Below are 14,854 nucleotides of genomic sequence, written 5' to 3'. Positions count from 1 at the left end.
TACCGTATGCTAACATATATATATGGAATCTAAAAAAAAAAAAAAAAAAAAAGGTCATGAAGAACCAGGGACAAGATGGGAATAAAGACACAGACCTACTAGAGAATGGACTTGAGGATACGGGGCGGGGGAAGGGTAAGCTGGGACAAAGTGAGAGAGTGGCATGGACATATATACACTACCAAACGTAAAATAGATAGCTAGTGGGAAGCAGCCACATAGCACAGCGAGAGCAGCTCGATGCTTTGTGACCACCTAGAGGGGTGGGATAGGGAGGGTGGGAGGGAGGGAGAGTCAAGAGGGAAGAGATATGGGGACATATGTATATGTATAACTGATTCACTTTGTTACAAAGCAGAAACTAACACACCATTGTAAAGCAATTATACTCCAATAAAGATGTTTAAAAAAAAACAAAACGCTTTTTGAAGATCTTTGAAATACTTGCAGTGGTATTTATTTGCTAGGAGCTCTACAGAAAATTAGAACATTTAAAGTGACTGAAGTTATTAAAGAACATAAAGTTGGTGGTGATGAGTTATTATTTTAATGTCTATTAATAATTGGAGAAAAAAGACATGCTTCCCAATAATCATGAGAAAAACTAGGAAAAAGCCCCCACAAGACCAAAGGACATTTTTGAAAATGTTTTTAGCCTGCGATACTAAACTATTTTGGGTCACATTTTGACAGTAGTTTTTCAGAAATTTTCAAATTTCGAAAATCGTAAGTGGATTTTTTAGGAATGGCATGGTTGCTTTTTCCTCAGATCTCTAGGGCAACTAATTGTAGAGCCTTCTTGCCTTTACCCACTGCAAAGGCTACCTCTGCCTTTAGGTTAGAATACAGAGGTTTTCCCTTTGAAAGCAGCTGACTCAGAATCAGACGCCTTCTCAGAGATCCATAGCTATAATTTCTGCATCTCCAAACTTAGGTTTCAAGTCCTTGCCTAGGTATTTAAGGTGAATATTAGTTAAATCTGGTTTCTTTGGGTTTATGGCCATATTTACCTTAGGACACCCTCTGGGCTTGACCTCTGGCCAGACTTACTTTGAGTATCTTCGAAATTCTCTCCTTGCTGCCTGCTGTCACCCCCTAATTCCAGTCCTTCATTTATCGTTTCTAATACAATTTATGCAAAAATTCTATTATATAATTCTCTGGCACTAGTTTGAAGCTCTGTGAAGGTGGAAGGTTTGCCTGTGTTGTTCATTCTTGTATTAATTTGCTGCCTAGCTGAGTGTCTGGAGAGTTGGAGGAATTCAATGAATTTGTTACATGCAGTCGAAGAAAAACTGGGATTGGATTTGAAAAACACAAGTTCTATATTTAGGAAATGGTCTATCATTATTGAGATTCTATTATTTCATCTATATAATCGAGTGAATGATGCCTATACCATCTATCTTATAGTTTTGTTGTGAGAGTCAAGCGATAAATGAAAATCTTTGTAAAATTCAGTGCTACTCTTTTATTATGATCAATGAATTGCATTACTCAAACAAATGTTAACAGTACGTACCATGCGACAAAGGAAAGTTCATGGTTCTTGGTTTTGTTTTTGTTTGTTTTAGTTCAAACTATAACAAATATACTTACTCCAGAATTTTTAAAAAGAAGTTAGAACTGATGTGATGAAATCAATTCACCGAATCTCATTCACTTTTGATATTCATTAATATTATGAATATTAACTGAGCATCTATTTGATGTCAGTGACTCTAGTTGTCTCTGAGAATAAAAAGATTTATGAATTATGGTCTCTGCCCTCAAGGAACTTAGAGTTTAGTGGTCAAAGAATGTTGGTAAAAATGCAAAAGCAAAAGTGACAAAAACCTCATTATATATGAGAGTTTATATGTGCTTGGTAAATGAAAAGTATTATTAGCAACACTATGCTAAATGACTGTAAAATGCTGATTTTTTGCTTCAAGTATTTACAAGAGCAAACAGAATATTTGTGAGTTTTCTTGCATATTTATATGTGTGTTCAAACAGCTGCTGGAGAACAAAGTGTTTTGCTATAAACACTGTCAAATCTCACTTTGAAAAAAATTTGTCCATAAAACAAGTATTTCCATAGATATACTAAAGCTGCATAGAATTTGCTTTTAAAGCATAAACTAGAATTAGATGCTTGAGTCAGCTGTGAAGTATTTTTTCATACAACTCTCATTCTAATTCTTCAGCCTATGGATCAGGCTAAGACCTGGTACAATTTGAAAGGGATAATACAATATAAAGTTCCAGTGACGAGCATAACTTTAACATTGTATTTATTAGAACCATACATTTATATATTTATATCTTCCAAAATTTTTTTTTTGTAGAGGGGCTTTGGGATGAGGATGGACATAGACCAGGGTGTGGGGAAATACATCAATCAATAAATCTAACTTCTGATTTATCAACCAAACCAATCTAATCCCAGAGAGAATTCAAAGTTGCTCACATAAAACACAAAAGACAGTTTTATTTTCTAAGATAGAAGTTAAGAAACTACCCAGAGCTTAGGGACTTGGGTTTAAGAAGACAATTAACACAATAAACTTTAAGGAAATAATGGTTTTAGCCCTGGAGACTAACATTGTCTGTGTTGTCAAGTCACTAAAACAATGAAAGAGATGTATCAGTGGGGTCTTTTTGTGTGTGTTTGTTTTGTTTTGCTTTTTTCATGTTTTATTCTTTTATATTTTGACAAAAGGAAGTTTTCTACTTCTTCAGACTAGGCATACAATTATACCCTAAGTTCTAAGATTAATTTCTCCTTAGAGAATATTTTTGAGCACCTTTGTGTGTCCAGCCCTCGCTAGGCCCTGAGAATACAGTGGAACAAAGTAAATAAAATAAACATGGTTTCTTCCTTCATGGAGTTTCTGTTCCAGTATGGGAGATAGACCTTGGGTAAGTAATCATTAAATAAAATTACACATGGGCAAAGTATGGCATATTTAGGGATTAAAGTAGGGGATTGTTTAGAAAGGGTTAGGAAAGATCTCAGAGGAATTAAGGTATAAGGAAAAAAGATTTGTGAAAGAAAGGAAGGTATAAAGAGTGGAGGAAAGTTAAGAGGCAGGGATTTCTAGGCAAAATCCTGAGGAAAGAAAAAACAGAGCCTTGTTCTAGAAACTAACTAAAGGTAGTATTCTTTGAATGTGATGAGAGAATATTATATAAAATAGGATAATAATTTAAAATTTTAACCTAGGTGCACTTATACTCCCTTGAAAGATGTTAAGAGTGACTTGATCAGATTTGCATCTTAAGAAAATCCATTTTGTTAAAAATGGATTGAAGAAAGGCAAAGGGTAGTCAGAAGTCCATTTAAGAAGCTGTTGCAAAAATCCAGATGCTAAAAATGCCTGTGACTCGACCTTGGCACTGGGGAGAAGCGTATGGATCTGAAATTAATTTTGGACTTAGAATAGTTTTTGGTGATGGAATGCATCAACAATGACTCCTCGCTTTCTGTATGAGACACTGGGTGGGTAAAATAAAATGTGTTGAGCTAGAAATAACTCAGGAGTAGCTAATTCAGGGCGGTTGTGTGGGGACGGTGGTGGTGCCTGAGCACTGGAAATCACAAGCTCTGCTTTGTGTAGATTAAGGTTGAGATGCTGGTGAGACATCTAAGTGGATGTAGTATGGTATTTGGATAATTAAACCAGGAGCTTCAGAAAAAATATCTGGCCTGGAGATGTAACTCCACATTGACTACGCAGATGGTATGTAAATGGTTTAGAAGTAGACGAGATTATTGCGGATTATTTGGAGATTATTTGGGGATTATTTGGAGATTATTTGGGGATGCGAATGAAATAAGAAAAGGATCTAGGATCAAGCCCTGAGGAAGTCTAATACTTACTGATAAAAACAAATGAAAAAGATCATAGTAAATGAATGTGACTTTTCTTTTTCCTTTTGTCTAGATCTTTTAAGCCAGAGGAAGCACAGTGTAGGATAGCGTTTTTGGTTTTGTTTTAAAAAATATCTGTTTCATCATTAGAAATAAGAAATTGTCTAGCAGTCCTTAAAGAGCAGGACCCATGGGGAACAGCGTCTTTCCTGCTGCCATTATATGCACCAAAGCTTACTTGAGTCCCTTCTGATAGTTTTGTTTGAGGGCCGTAAATATAAGCTCATGCTCTTTGCAGAGCAATTAATTTAGAGCTTTCTTATATTTTTGTACTTTGGATTGTCAACAGCAGACACAGGCACAAAGTTTTTGTTTTGTTTTCTATATTACAAACACCTCTGTTGTGGGGTAATTGCCAATTTAAGGCTCTAAATTTCGTTTTCAGTGACTTAAAATTGTTTCACATTTCCTCTCCTTTGCCTTTTTTACTTCTCATTTTGAGTTTGCAGACAGACCTGCCAAAGAGACATCTAGTTTATAGGCTTGGTTTTGGAAGCCAGGCAGGAGAGAAGAGAGCAGATACTGAACATATGCTCTGCTGATATGGATGAAGTGAGATTGGAGGAAGCTGGGAAACAGTCTATTTCTCCCTAACTGCCACCCCCTCAATGAATATTTTGGGTACCCTTATGTTAGAATATTCTAAGTAAGTGCCCCAGCTATAATAATTATTTTTTATCATATGATTTTGAAAACTTCTAGGATGATTCACGATTGTTCTACAAATGGAACATTAAAAAAATTAAAATAAAAACAAAGCAGTTTGTAGATACTAATTTTAAATGGATAGTGGGTGAGATTTCCACGCAAATTGAAAGGAATGGAGATTTTGTGACCAGGGCAATGTCCACCAGGTCCTCAACAAATAATGGAAGTGAGAGTAGTGGGGATCTGTATTTTGGGGATATAAATTTGAAGTTTGAAAAAGAATCTATTCAATCTAGCCCTAGAGATGATATTTTGCTGAATTTTATTTATTTATTTATCCATCTCAAGAAGTCTTTATTGATCAGATATAGTGGGTCAAGTTCAATTTAATGAGCATACGGTAGTTAGAGAGTTGGTTTAAAATATATATATTTTGAGGAGTTTGAGGAACTTTGAGTACAAATGCCTTATTTTGAGTCACTGTCATAGGGATGTATTGTCATGTCCTTTCTGGTGTATCTGTTAGTGTTCTTACCAGAAATCCATGTCATAATGACAGTTATTTTCTTATATATATCATTTTAGGTTATTGAAAATCCATGATGTAATCCTGTCTTGATAAGATTAATAATATGCTTTGTCAGAAATTTAATAAAATCCTATAGCGCTTGGTTGGGTCAAGTGGCTAAGATGGCATTTGAGTTTATTATGGCCCTTGTAATCCTTATTTTAGTCAGAATATCTCTACATAGAGTTGATATTCCATAAGCAAAACTTGCTTAAGACCCTTTGGAATATGTGTGTTTGCATCTGGTTTATTTTGTGTCTGATAATAATAAAAATACTTAAATGTTCATCTTTGTTTAGAATAAACAAACTAAACAATTTTTAACATGTACTAAGTAGAAATTGTACTACTTTTTCTGATTAGAAAAGAAGAAAGGAGACCAAACCAACCCTTAAGCCTCCAAAAATATCCTTTTATTTTGGAAGCTGAAAAGAGCAGAACTGAGCAACAGTACAAGACATATTGGAAAGGCCTGTTAAGATGAGAATACATGCCCTCCTTTTGTTTTTCTTCTGAACAACTGGATTCAGCATTATTTTTTTCCAGCTTACAAACATGGTTGTGTCTGGATGGCTAGTAGTTCACATTGGACTGATTTTCTAGTTCTGTAAAACTCTTCATCTGCATCATGGATTAGGAGTATTAACTTACTTCCTGCAGTGCACAGCTGGAAATCATTCTCTTCGGCAACATGTTGTTTTGTCCCATTTTTGTTTTATACCAGTGTGTTCCTACACACCCACATAGCTCAGGATTTCAGACAAGTATCTCCTTTTCTTCCTTGACACGTCTTAGAACATTTTAAATTGGCATGTTCTCTTTTGTCTTTCAAATGCTGAATTACTTGCAAACAGCTCTGTTTGCCTGCATGAGAATTTTTAAAAATGCTCCACAGACCTACAGACTGAAATGGAAAGTCAGAGACATTCAAACAGACAGTTTCCTCTTATTCGTTTGAGAGGGGAGAGATGCTTGGCATAAGCGAGCAAGAGAAATATTGTGTATCAAGACTAGGATGACAGAAGGAGGCGGGGGGAGAAATGTGTATTGTATTACTGTAAAAAATATGTGATGATTTTTAAAAGTTATTAAAAAATTGAATATATTGGAGAGAATTCATTGACTGGATGACTTTCCCATAGCAAGTCTCCAAGTACTGTCTGTTATCAATTATGTTAACGATGGTCTTTGTGAGTTGGACTGTAGATGTTAACAAGAAACATTATTTGAGAAATTAAAATACATATACTGATATTTAACATGTCTATCAATATCTCTGAATGTTAATGAGAAAGTATTATAGTATGCTAGGCACAGGTAGTGAAGACAGCTACTTGACAATATTCATTTAGTTTAATATTTTAACTGATGAAAACAAGAAAATATATTTAGGAATTCTTTTTGCCAAATACATTAGGAAGATTTTCTTTTAAGATATGAGTTATATCACTGTCATTTTTTTTTTTTTTTTTTTTTTTTTTTTTTTTTTTTTTTTTTTGCCGTACGCGGGCCTCTCACTATTGTGGCCTCTCCCGTTGCGGAGCACAGGCTCCGGACGTGCAGGCTCAGCGGCCATGGCTCACGGGCCCAGCCGCTCCGCGGTATGTGGGATCTTCCCAGACCAGGGCACGAACCTGTGTCCCCTGCATCGGCAGGCAGACTCTCAACCACTGCGCCACCAGGGAAGCCCCTATCACTGTCATTTTAAAGTGGTGGTTCACCAAACGTCACACAGTTAAATATAATTAAGATAAAGAGCACGATGGAAACAAACAAATAAAATAAGCTAGAAGGAAACTTTCATCATGAAACATAATTAAAAAAAAATTTTTTAACATCTTTATTGGAGTATAATTGCTTTGCAATGGTGTGTTAGTTTCTGCTGTATAACAAAGTTCATGAATTTATTCTCATTCAATAAATTTAAATTTGAGTGCTATTATAGGCTAGCTAGTATTATCCCCGTACTCAATAATGTTATAGACTGGAGATCCACTGTAAAAGATATGAAAGTTTCAGTGTGATAAGGGTTATAATAAAATATAAACTAAGTACTATGTAGACACCAAGAAGGTAATAACCAATTCTGTGTTGCAAAGTCGAGGAAACATTTTTACAGAGATGTGGATATTTGAGCTGGGTCATGAAAGATGAGTAGATGACCATGTAAGCAAAAAAAGGAAAATGTTCTATGGACAAGATAATGTCATGACAAAGAATTTTCAAAGCACCTGATATATTTGTAAACAGTAAGATGTTAGTACTCTGGATGTGTAGGAAGGCATGAAAGAGGATGGAAACAGATAAGTTTAGAGAGGTAGACAGGGGCCTGATTATAAATGTTCAGATTACCAAGAAATTTGGCTGCTATGTTATAGGCAACAGACAACTCACAGAGGTTTTAAACAACAAAGTGATATGATCAGACTTAATTTTTAGGAAGGTAATTTCTCCAGCAGTTTGGAAGATGAATGGAAGTGGAGTCATGAAGGAAGACTAGTATGGGTGCTGTTGCATTAGATGTAGGATCAGATAGGATACGTTTACCTGAAAAGATAGATAGATAGATGGATAGATAGATAACATTAAGCTGCAGACAAAACAACTAATTGGAAGCAGAGATCTTAGAATTAAGATTAGAAGTAAGACATATTTGTCCTTAAAGTACCTTTTTTTTTTTTTTAACATTTTCTGGTTTCTGTGGAGTAACATTTTATTAATGCTGGTTTATGTTCACCTATTTAGTAAGAATGACAGAGATTTGGGGGATGAAGATTACTGTGAATCAGTTACCAATATTTTTGTAGATGGTCTTCATGAAGTCAGTCAACGGAGGTGAGCACTTAGAAAGGTTGGGTGACTTGGAATTTTTAAGAAGTTATGAGTGCCAACGAGAGGAACTGATTTGTAAGTAGCATTTAGAAGCCAGAAGGAGGCTATTTTTCCTTTCCCAGTGCTTCTAGGGATCCACTGGGGAAATCTATGAAGTGTCATTGTCAGAGGAAATCAAAGCTTCAATTACAATAAGCAGGTTGAAGGAGTGCTTTCTTAAAAAGGAAAATTTGGTAATAAATTATAGGACTTGTAAAACTACGATGGAAGTTGGCCTGTGGGTGTGCATATAGAAGGGAAAAGGAGAACTAGATGACACAGAACTCAGGAATGATGTAGGAGGTGAGAAGGATTTTCATTTAGAGCAGGAAGAGGAGTGAGGCAGGGTGGATCTTTAATGATAAAATTAATTCTAATTTATTTGGGATTACAGTAATTGTATTTGAAAATCAGCTGTGCCATTTAGGTTCTGGGAGTTATTTTCCTCATTTGTAAAGCTCAAATTCGAAATAGTCTTGTTTTTCCTACTGGATAACAACCCGCTGGCTCTTCACCTAGAGAAACATTGCCTAAATCCTAAGGAACGAGTCTGAAGTGTGCCACACAGTAGATCACTTACTGATATGTAAAATGCATTTCTCTGTGACTCACTTGTAGTTATTCAAAAGAAAAACATGTATTAAATATGATGCTGTGTCAAAGTTCTTCATTTTTATAAAATAAAAGCTGGAAGAGCTGGAAAGCTGTACAGGAAAATAAATTCACCTGCTGTTTGCTGGCCAGCAGGTGTCTTGGAAAGACATTCAGCTGTTTTGCTAATTCAGGGTTTTCTTTCTCTCCGTTCTTCTGATTCTGAACAAGATTGAAAACAGTTTCCCTTTGTAGTATCTAACCAGTTTTTCCACATTTGATTTGACAAATGTCAAATTAAATTCTATTGTTACTGGTATTGATAATTTATAAAAGCCAAAGAATGACATGAATTATATATACATATATGTACATATATGTGTATGTGCATATATGTGTATGTATGGTTATACACACAGATATATACTTATATATATTTCTTTTTTTTTCTTTTTGGCTGCTTTGGGTCTTCGTTGCTGCGCGCGGGATTTCTCTAGTTACGGCGAGCGGGGGGCTACTCTTTGTTGTGGTGAGTGGGCTTCTCATTGTGCTGGCTTCTCTTGTTGCAGAGCACGGGCTCTAGGTACGTGGGCTTCAGTAGTTGTGGCATGCAGGCTCAGTAGTTGTGGCTCGCGGGCTCAGTAGTTGTGGCTCACGGGCTCAGTAGTTGTGGCTCGCAGGCTCTAGAGCACAGGCTCAGTAGTTGTGGCGCATGGGCTTAGCTCCTCCACGGCATGTGGAATCTTCCCGGACCAGGGGACGAACCCGTTTCCCTTGCATTGGCAGGTGGATTCTTAACCACTGCGCCACCAGGGAAGTCCTCCAATTTTTTTTTTACTGATCTCATGTAATATTTTTTATTCTAGATATTGCATTTTTCAGTTCCAGAATGTATATTTCATATTTTTTGTAGTTTCTATTCTCTATTTTTTAATATAAGCATTTTTGTGTGTGTGTCTTTCATCATAGTTATGAAAGCTGCTTAAAATTATTTGTGTACTAATTCCAACATCTGGTTGATATCGGTGTTTGTCTCCATTCACTGCTTTTCTTCTAAGTACTGGTGGCATTTTATTGTTTCCTTGTAAGTCTATCTAATATTTTTTTGTAAAATTGCATTCTGGATGTTGTGAACAATCCATGGTAGAAAACTTAGGATTCTGATATGTTCTGAAGAATAGTTATCGATCTTATAGTTTTGTGTTATACTGGTTAACTTATCTGGACTGAAACACTCTTGTCTTTCCTATGGAATGCAGCAACTATGATCACTGTTCTGTTCTTTTAGTCCAATCGGGGGTACTTGGAGTCTGCCTAGGGCATATGCATATCTGTTATTGATGAGAGATTTGGGAAGAATTTATACACATATTTTGAGGTTCCCTGTCTGTGGCTTTCTTTTTTCCAGTATTTCTTCCTCACTTTACAGCAGCTGTGATTGTTCTTGGTTCTGTTTTCTGATTCTTCAAGACAGTAAAGTAAAAAAAAAAAAAAAAAAAAAAAAAAGACAGTGAAATTGTGGGTTTCTACTTGAGTTTTAGCCACCTTGCATGGGCAGTCTGAGACACATCCATTATCTTCCTTCTAAGAATACACATCCTCCTGGTTTAACTGTTTTGAGTTGTTCTTCAATGTCTTCAAGTATTTGAGATTTTTAAAAATATATTTTATTTAGAATTCATAGCTGTTATCTGTGAGTGATTTGATTTAATAGGAGCTACTTCACAATTATTGAAAGTAGAACCTCCATATGCAGGTTTTATAGATGCTTCTGCCATTCAAAACCAAAATGTGGAGTTTTAAGGCAGATCATCAAAATCATGCAAAATTGTATGACTAGAGCACAGTATTTGAGTAAGCAAATATAGTCTAAAAACATTCAAATAAAAACAGTGACAATTTGGTGAATTTTTAAATGTTTGCCATATTGTAGCAAAATTTCTATTTTTCCCATGATGTAAATTTTTCTAGACTATTTACTAAATGTATATATTATAGAAAAGAATTTATTATATTATTCTCTATATAGTATACATATTCTAATCTCCAATAAAATATATAGTATAGGGAGAATAAATATTATTTGTTTTTTGTTTAGACTTTGTTCTTTAAGCCACAAATCCAACTAAATTTACTTAGTCTAGATACTATTCAGAAAAAAAAAATGTCAGACATAATTGTATTGGTAACGATGACTGGCTTTTATGTCATTAACATTACATGACCTCAAATTAAGAATTTAATTAAGAGGTTGTAAGTCAGTACTCTATAAAGGTTCACCATCTATTTGTAGTTCATTTACACTTGCAATGTTTATATAATCTTAACCAAGTAACCCATATTGAATATAGCAATAAATATTGCTCTGCTGCTTTTGAATGGGAATAAATAGGTACAGTCTAATAGATTTAACTTATAAGGAAAATGGGCTGCAATCTATATAATACAACCTGCTGAAAATTCAGTAGAAGCTCAGATATTGAATGACTCTTCAAATTGGTCGTTAGAAACTACTTGGGGAACTTCCCTGACCAATACACTTTACTGATTTTTTAAAATAAACAACAAAATTGCTAATAAAATTTCAAAAGGCACCTGTTCCCTGATCACAAAGCAAGGCAATTAAATTATGAAAAGGTTAATTTTGAGCACATGATCAATAAATGTAACAGAAACAAATCAATGGAAAGAACTGGAAGAAAATAAATGTAAATTATATTAATATCTTTAGTTTATGATTGGAAAACTCTATGAAACAACAAAGGGGTGGTGACTGGGTAAGTTATTTCTTTTATTAAGTATGTAAATTGATAAGCTCTGCCAAGGACCAGGTTTTTCTTCATGCCCTGATGAGAATTAGCCTTCTGAGTTAAAGAGCTGAGTTCAGATCTTAGTTATCGATCTTGGTAATTCATAACTTTGTGCATATTGTTTGTCTTCTCTGAGCTGCATTTTCTTCACTTGTAAAATGGGACTAATAAAATCTACATAATGGGGTTACTGGTGATTAAATCATATTAATGAACATGAAATAGCTTCTTAATGTTACTTCTATACCCATAATTCTTTTATAACCATGTCATTTTGCTCACATTTTATTCATTTAATGCTGTGGGTAATTTGGGATGTAATCCAATTCTATATTTTGGAACATACGACACGGAGGAAAATAATTTTCACCAGCCATCCTCCCATCTCGGCTCCCTCCCATGATTCCTCAGATCTGAGAAAGTCCAGGCCTACCCAGCTCCAATTAGGTCTCACAGGGCTGTACCAAAGCAGGGCATGGGGAGTCTCACCCATACCTACAAAACAGAACCCAAAGTCAGGGTCAAGGTCAAGACTAGGCAGAGGTGAGGGAGACAAAGATCACAGAGTAAAACTGACAATGTCCTGGGGCAGTTTTAGAGATATTGGCTCCTGCCCGAGAAGGCTTTTGTGTAAGTAAATTGGCTTTTGTTTGAAGAAGCTAGAAGGGGCTTAACTATCTAACTTCATCCTGCTGGCCAGCAAGGTGTTTTGACCTCTTAAGAACAGGATTCTCAGCATATTTCTTCCTACCTACTACCTACTTTTTTAATACTATAAATTATAATTTTAAAGACCTAGAAGAAAATCCCACTAAAATTACTGACAATGACAAACAGGTAATGGTTTGGGTTGATATACATGTGAACCATTGTGTATACTCTGTGTATAATCTGTAGGTAGCTATACTATATCTATATCTACATCCATATCTGCATCTATATATGATCACATAATCTAACAGGTTAGAACAGTTACAAATTCAGTCCTCTTGTCAGTCACTCAGCATCCATATAAGCTTTCAGAATAAAGTCCATACTCATATAATATTCCCTCTGCGTGGTATGTTTGTTTTTTTCTTCTTCATTTTCTATATCAAAAACATTTCTATTTCTCCTCCAAGATTCAGATCAGGATCACTTCCCACAATAAGCCCATCTTAATAGTATTTTCATTCCCAAACCCCCAAACCTTTTATGGTATCTGGCATAGTATGTGCTCAACATGTTTGTTTTTTTTTTAATCATCTTTATTGGAGTATAATTGCTTTACAATGGTGTGTTAGTTTTTGCTTTGTAACAAGATGAATCAGTTATACATACACATATGTCCCCATATCTCTTCCCTCTTGTGTCTCCCTCCCTCCTGCCCTCCCTTTCCCACCCCTCTAGGTGGTCACAAAGCACCCAACTGATCTCCCTGTGCTATGTGGCTGCTTCTCACTAGCCATCTATTTTACATTTGGTAGTGTATATGTGTTCATGCCACTCTCTCACTTTGTCCCAGCTTACCGTTCCCCCTCCCCATATCCTCAAGTCCATTCTCTAGTAGGTCTGCGTCTTTATTCCTGTCTTGCCCCTAGGTTCTTCGTGACCCTTTTTTTTTTCTTAGATTCCATATATATGTGTTAGCATACAGTATTTGTTTTTCTCTTTCTGACTTACTTCACTCTGTATGACAGACTCTAGGTCCATCCACCTCACTACAAATAACTCAATTTCGTTTCTTTTTATGGCTGAGTAATATTCCATTGTATATATGTGCCACATCTTCTTTATCCATTCATCTGTTGTTGGACACTTAGGTTGCTTCCATGTCCTGGCTATTGTAAATAGAGCTGCAATGAACATTGTGGTACATGACTCTTTTTGAATTATGGTTTTCTCAGGGTACATGCCCAGTAGTGGGATTGCTGGGTCATATGGTAGTTCTATTTTTAAGGAACCTCCATACTGTTCTCCATAGTGGCTGTATCAATTTACATTCCCACCAACAGTGCAAGAGTGTTCCCTTTTCTCCACACCCTCTCCAGCATTTATTGTTTCTAGATTTTTTGATGATGGCCATTCTGACCGGTGTGAGATGATATCTCATTGTAGTTTTGATTTGCATTTCTCTAATGATTAATGATGTTGAGCATTCTTTCATATGTTTGTTGGCAATCTATATCTTCTTTGGAGAAATGTCTATTTAGGTCTTCTGCCCATTTTTGGATTGGGTTGGCTCAACATGTATTTTATGAAATAATAATTGTATAGCTAAATGCAAAATAATGATGAATGACAGAAGAGAAACCTTATTTATTTAATAATAAATCATTTACCAACCTAGAGAATACAATGTCTAAAGGTAGAGAGGTAATGTTCTGGGGATGATTGAATTATTTTAAAATTTGTAACCTGACAAATTTCACAAAATGGCTGAAATGCAGAATGGAAGTTTCAGTAAGACTTGTGTCAATAACATGAAGATAACAGAAGACTTTTTTAAAAGTATGTTTTAGAGACAGGATTTTCTAATTATGTATTAGAGGTTAAAAATTAAGAAGATAGTTTTAGAATTCATATTTAAGACCCAGAAAGGAAAAAAAGTTTCGCTTGATAACACGTGCTACTTACGTAGTGTACTTACTTAAGTCAGATATTTAATTATAACTGATTATTCCATTTTCATTTAATTTAATGCTCTGGAAAACATCCTATCTTAATTTCATTTTAAAATGCAGCAAAATCATCCCACACACCTTCATTTGTTCATCTTTTTTAGGTTTATTCCCTGCTGTCCTGAATCTTGCTTCCAGTGCTCTCATCACCACAAATGCAACATGTGGAGAAAAAGGACCTGAAATGTATTGCAAATTGGTAGAGCACGTGCCTGGGCAGCCCGTGAGGAACCCTCAGTGTCGGATCTGCCATCAAAACAGCAGCAATCCACACCGTACGTATTTTAGGATGAATTTGTGTGGCACTGGGTAGGAGCTGTAATTGAGGATTTTGAGGTCAAAGTGCATTAAAGTCAAAGGATTTGTGGTCCCCCAAATTTCTAGAACTTTACTTCCACTGTGAACCTTACAGCCCCTCTCTGTCACTTAACAAACATTATTGGAATTCCTTATGTGTAGTGGGTGTGGTGCTTGAGGAGAGTTTTCTAGCTGAAGACTTGTGGCAGTCCTTAAGTTTATCACTTGCAGAAGATTATCTGAAGATGTGGTTATTAATTCATGTTTTAGTCATTCAACGGTCACTTATATGCCAGGTACTTTGCTGGGGATCCAACAGGAATAAGATGTGGACTCTGGCTCAGTTGAAGAAGTGGCAGAAAGCAGATTATTGCTGTGTAATGTGGTAGGTACCAAGGAAAGAATGAGCATACGGGCTTTAGGGAGAAAGGGGAGGGTTACAGATTTAGTCCTGGTATAGATGAAGGCTTGCCAGAAGTGACATCTAAACTGA

The 14,854-nt window shown here is 35.6% G+C and overlaps 1 protein-coding gene across 1 annotated transcript in view; it reads left to right on the top strand.

Moving 5' to 3' along the window:
* LAMA2 (laminin subunit alpha 2) overlaps positions 1 to 14,854 on the top strand; it is a 613,890-nt gene that overhangs the window by 147,487 nt on the left and 451,549 nt on the right. The window contains 1 exon segment of the mRNA XM_032650802.1: positions 14,169 to 14,339. Within this exon segment, the coding sequence (XP_032506693.1) occupies positions 14,169 to 14,339 (171 nt within the window).

Source organism: Phocoena sinus, chromosome 12 (genome assembly GCF_008692025.1).
Source record: "Phocoena sinus isolate mPhoSin1 chromosome 12, mPhoSin1.pri, whole genome shotgun sequence".
NCBI lineage: Eukaryota > Metazoa > Chordata > Mammalia > Artiodactyla > Phocoenidae > Phocoena > Phocoena sinus.
This window is presented reverse-complemented; position numbering and strand designations above follow the sequence as displayed.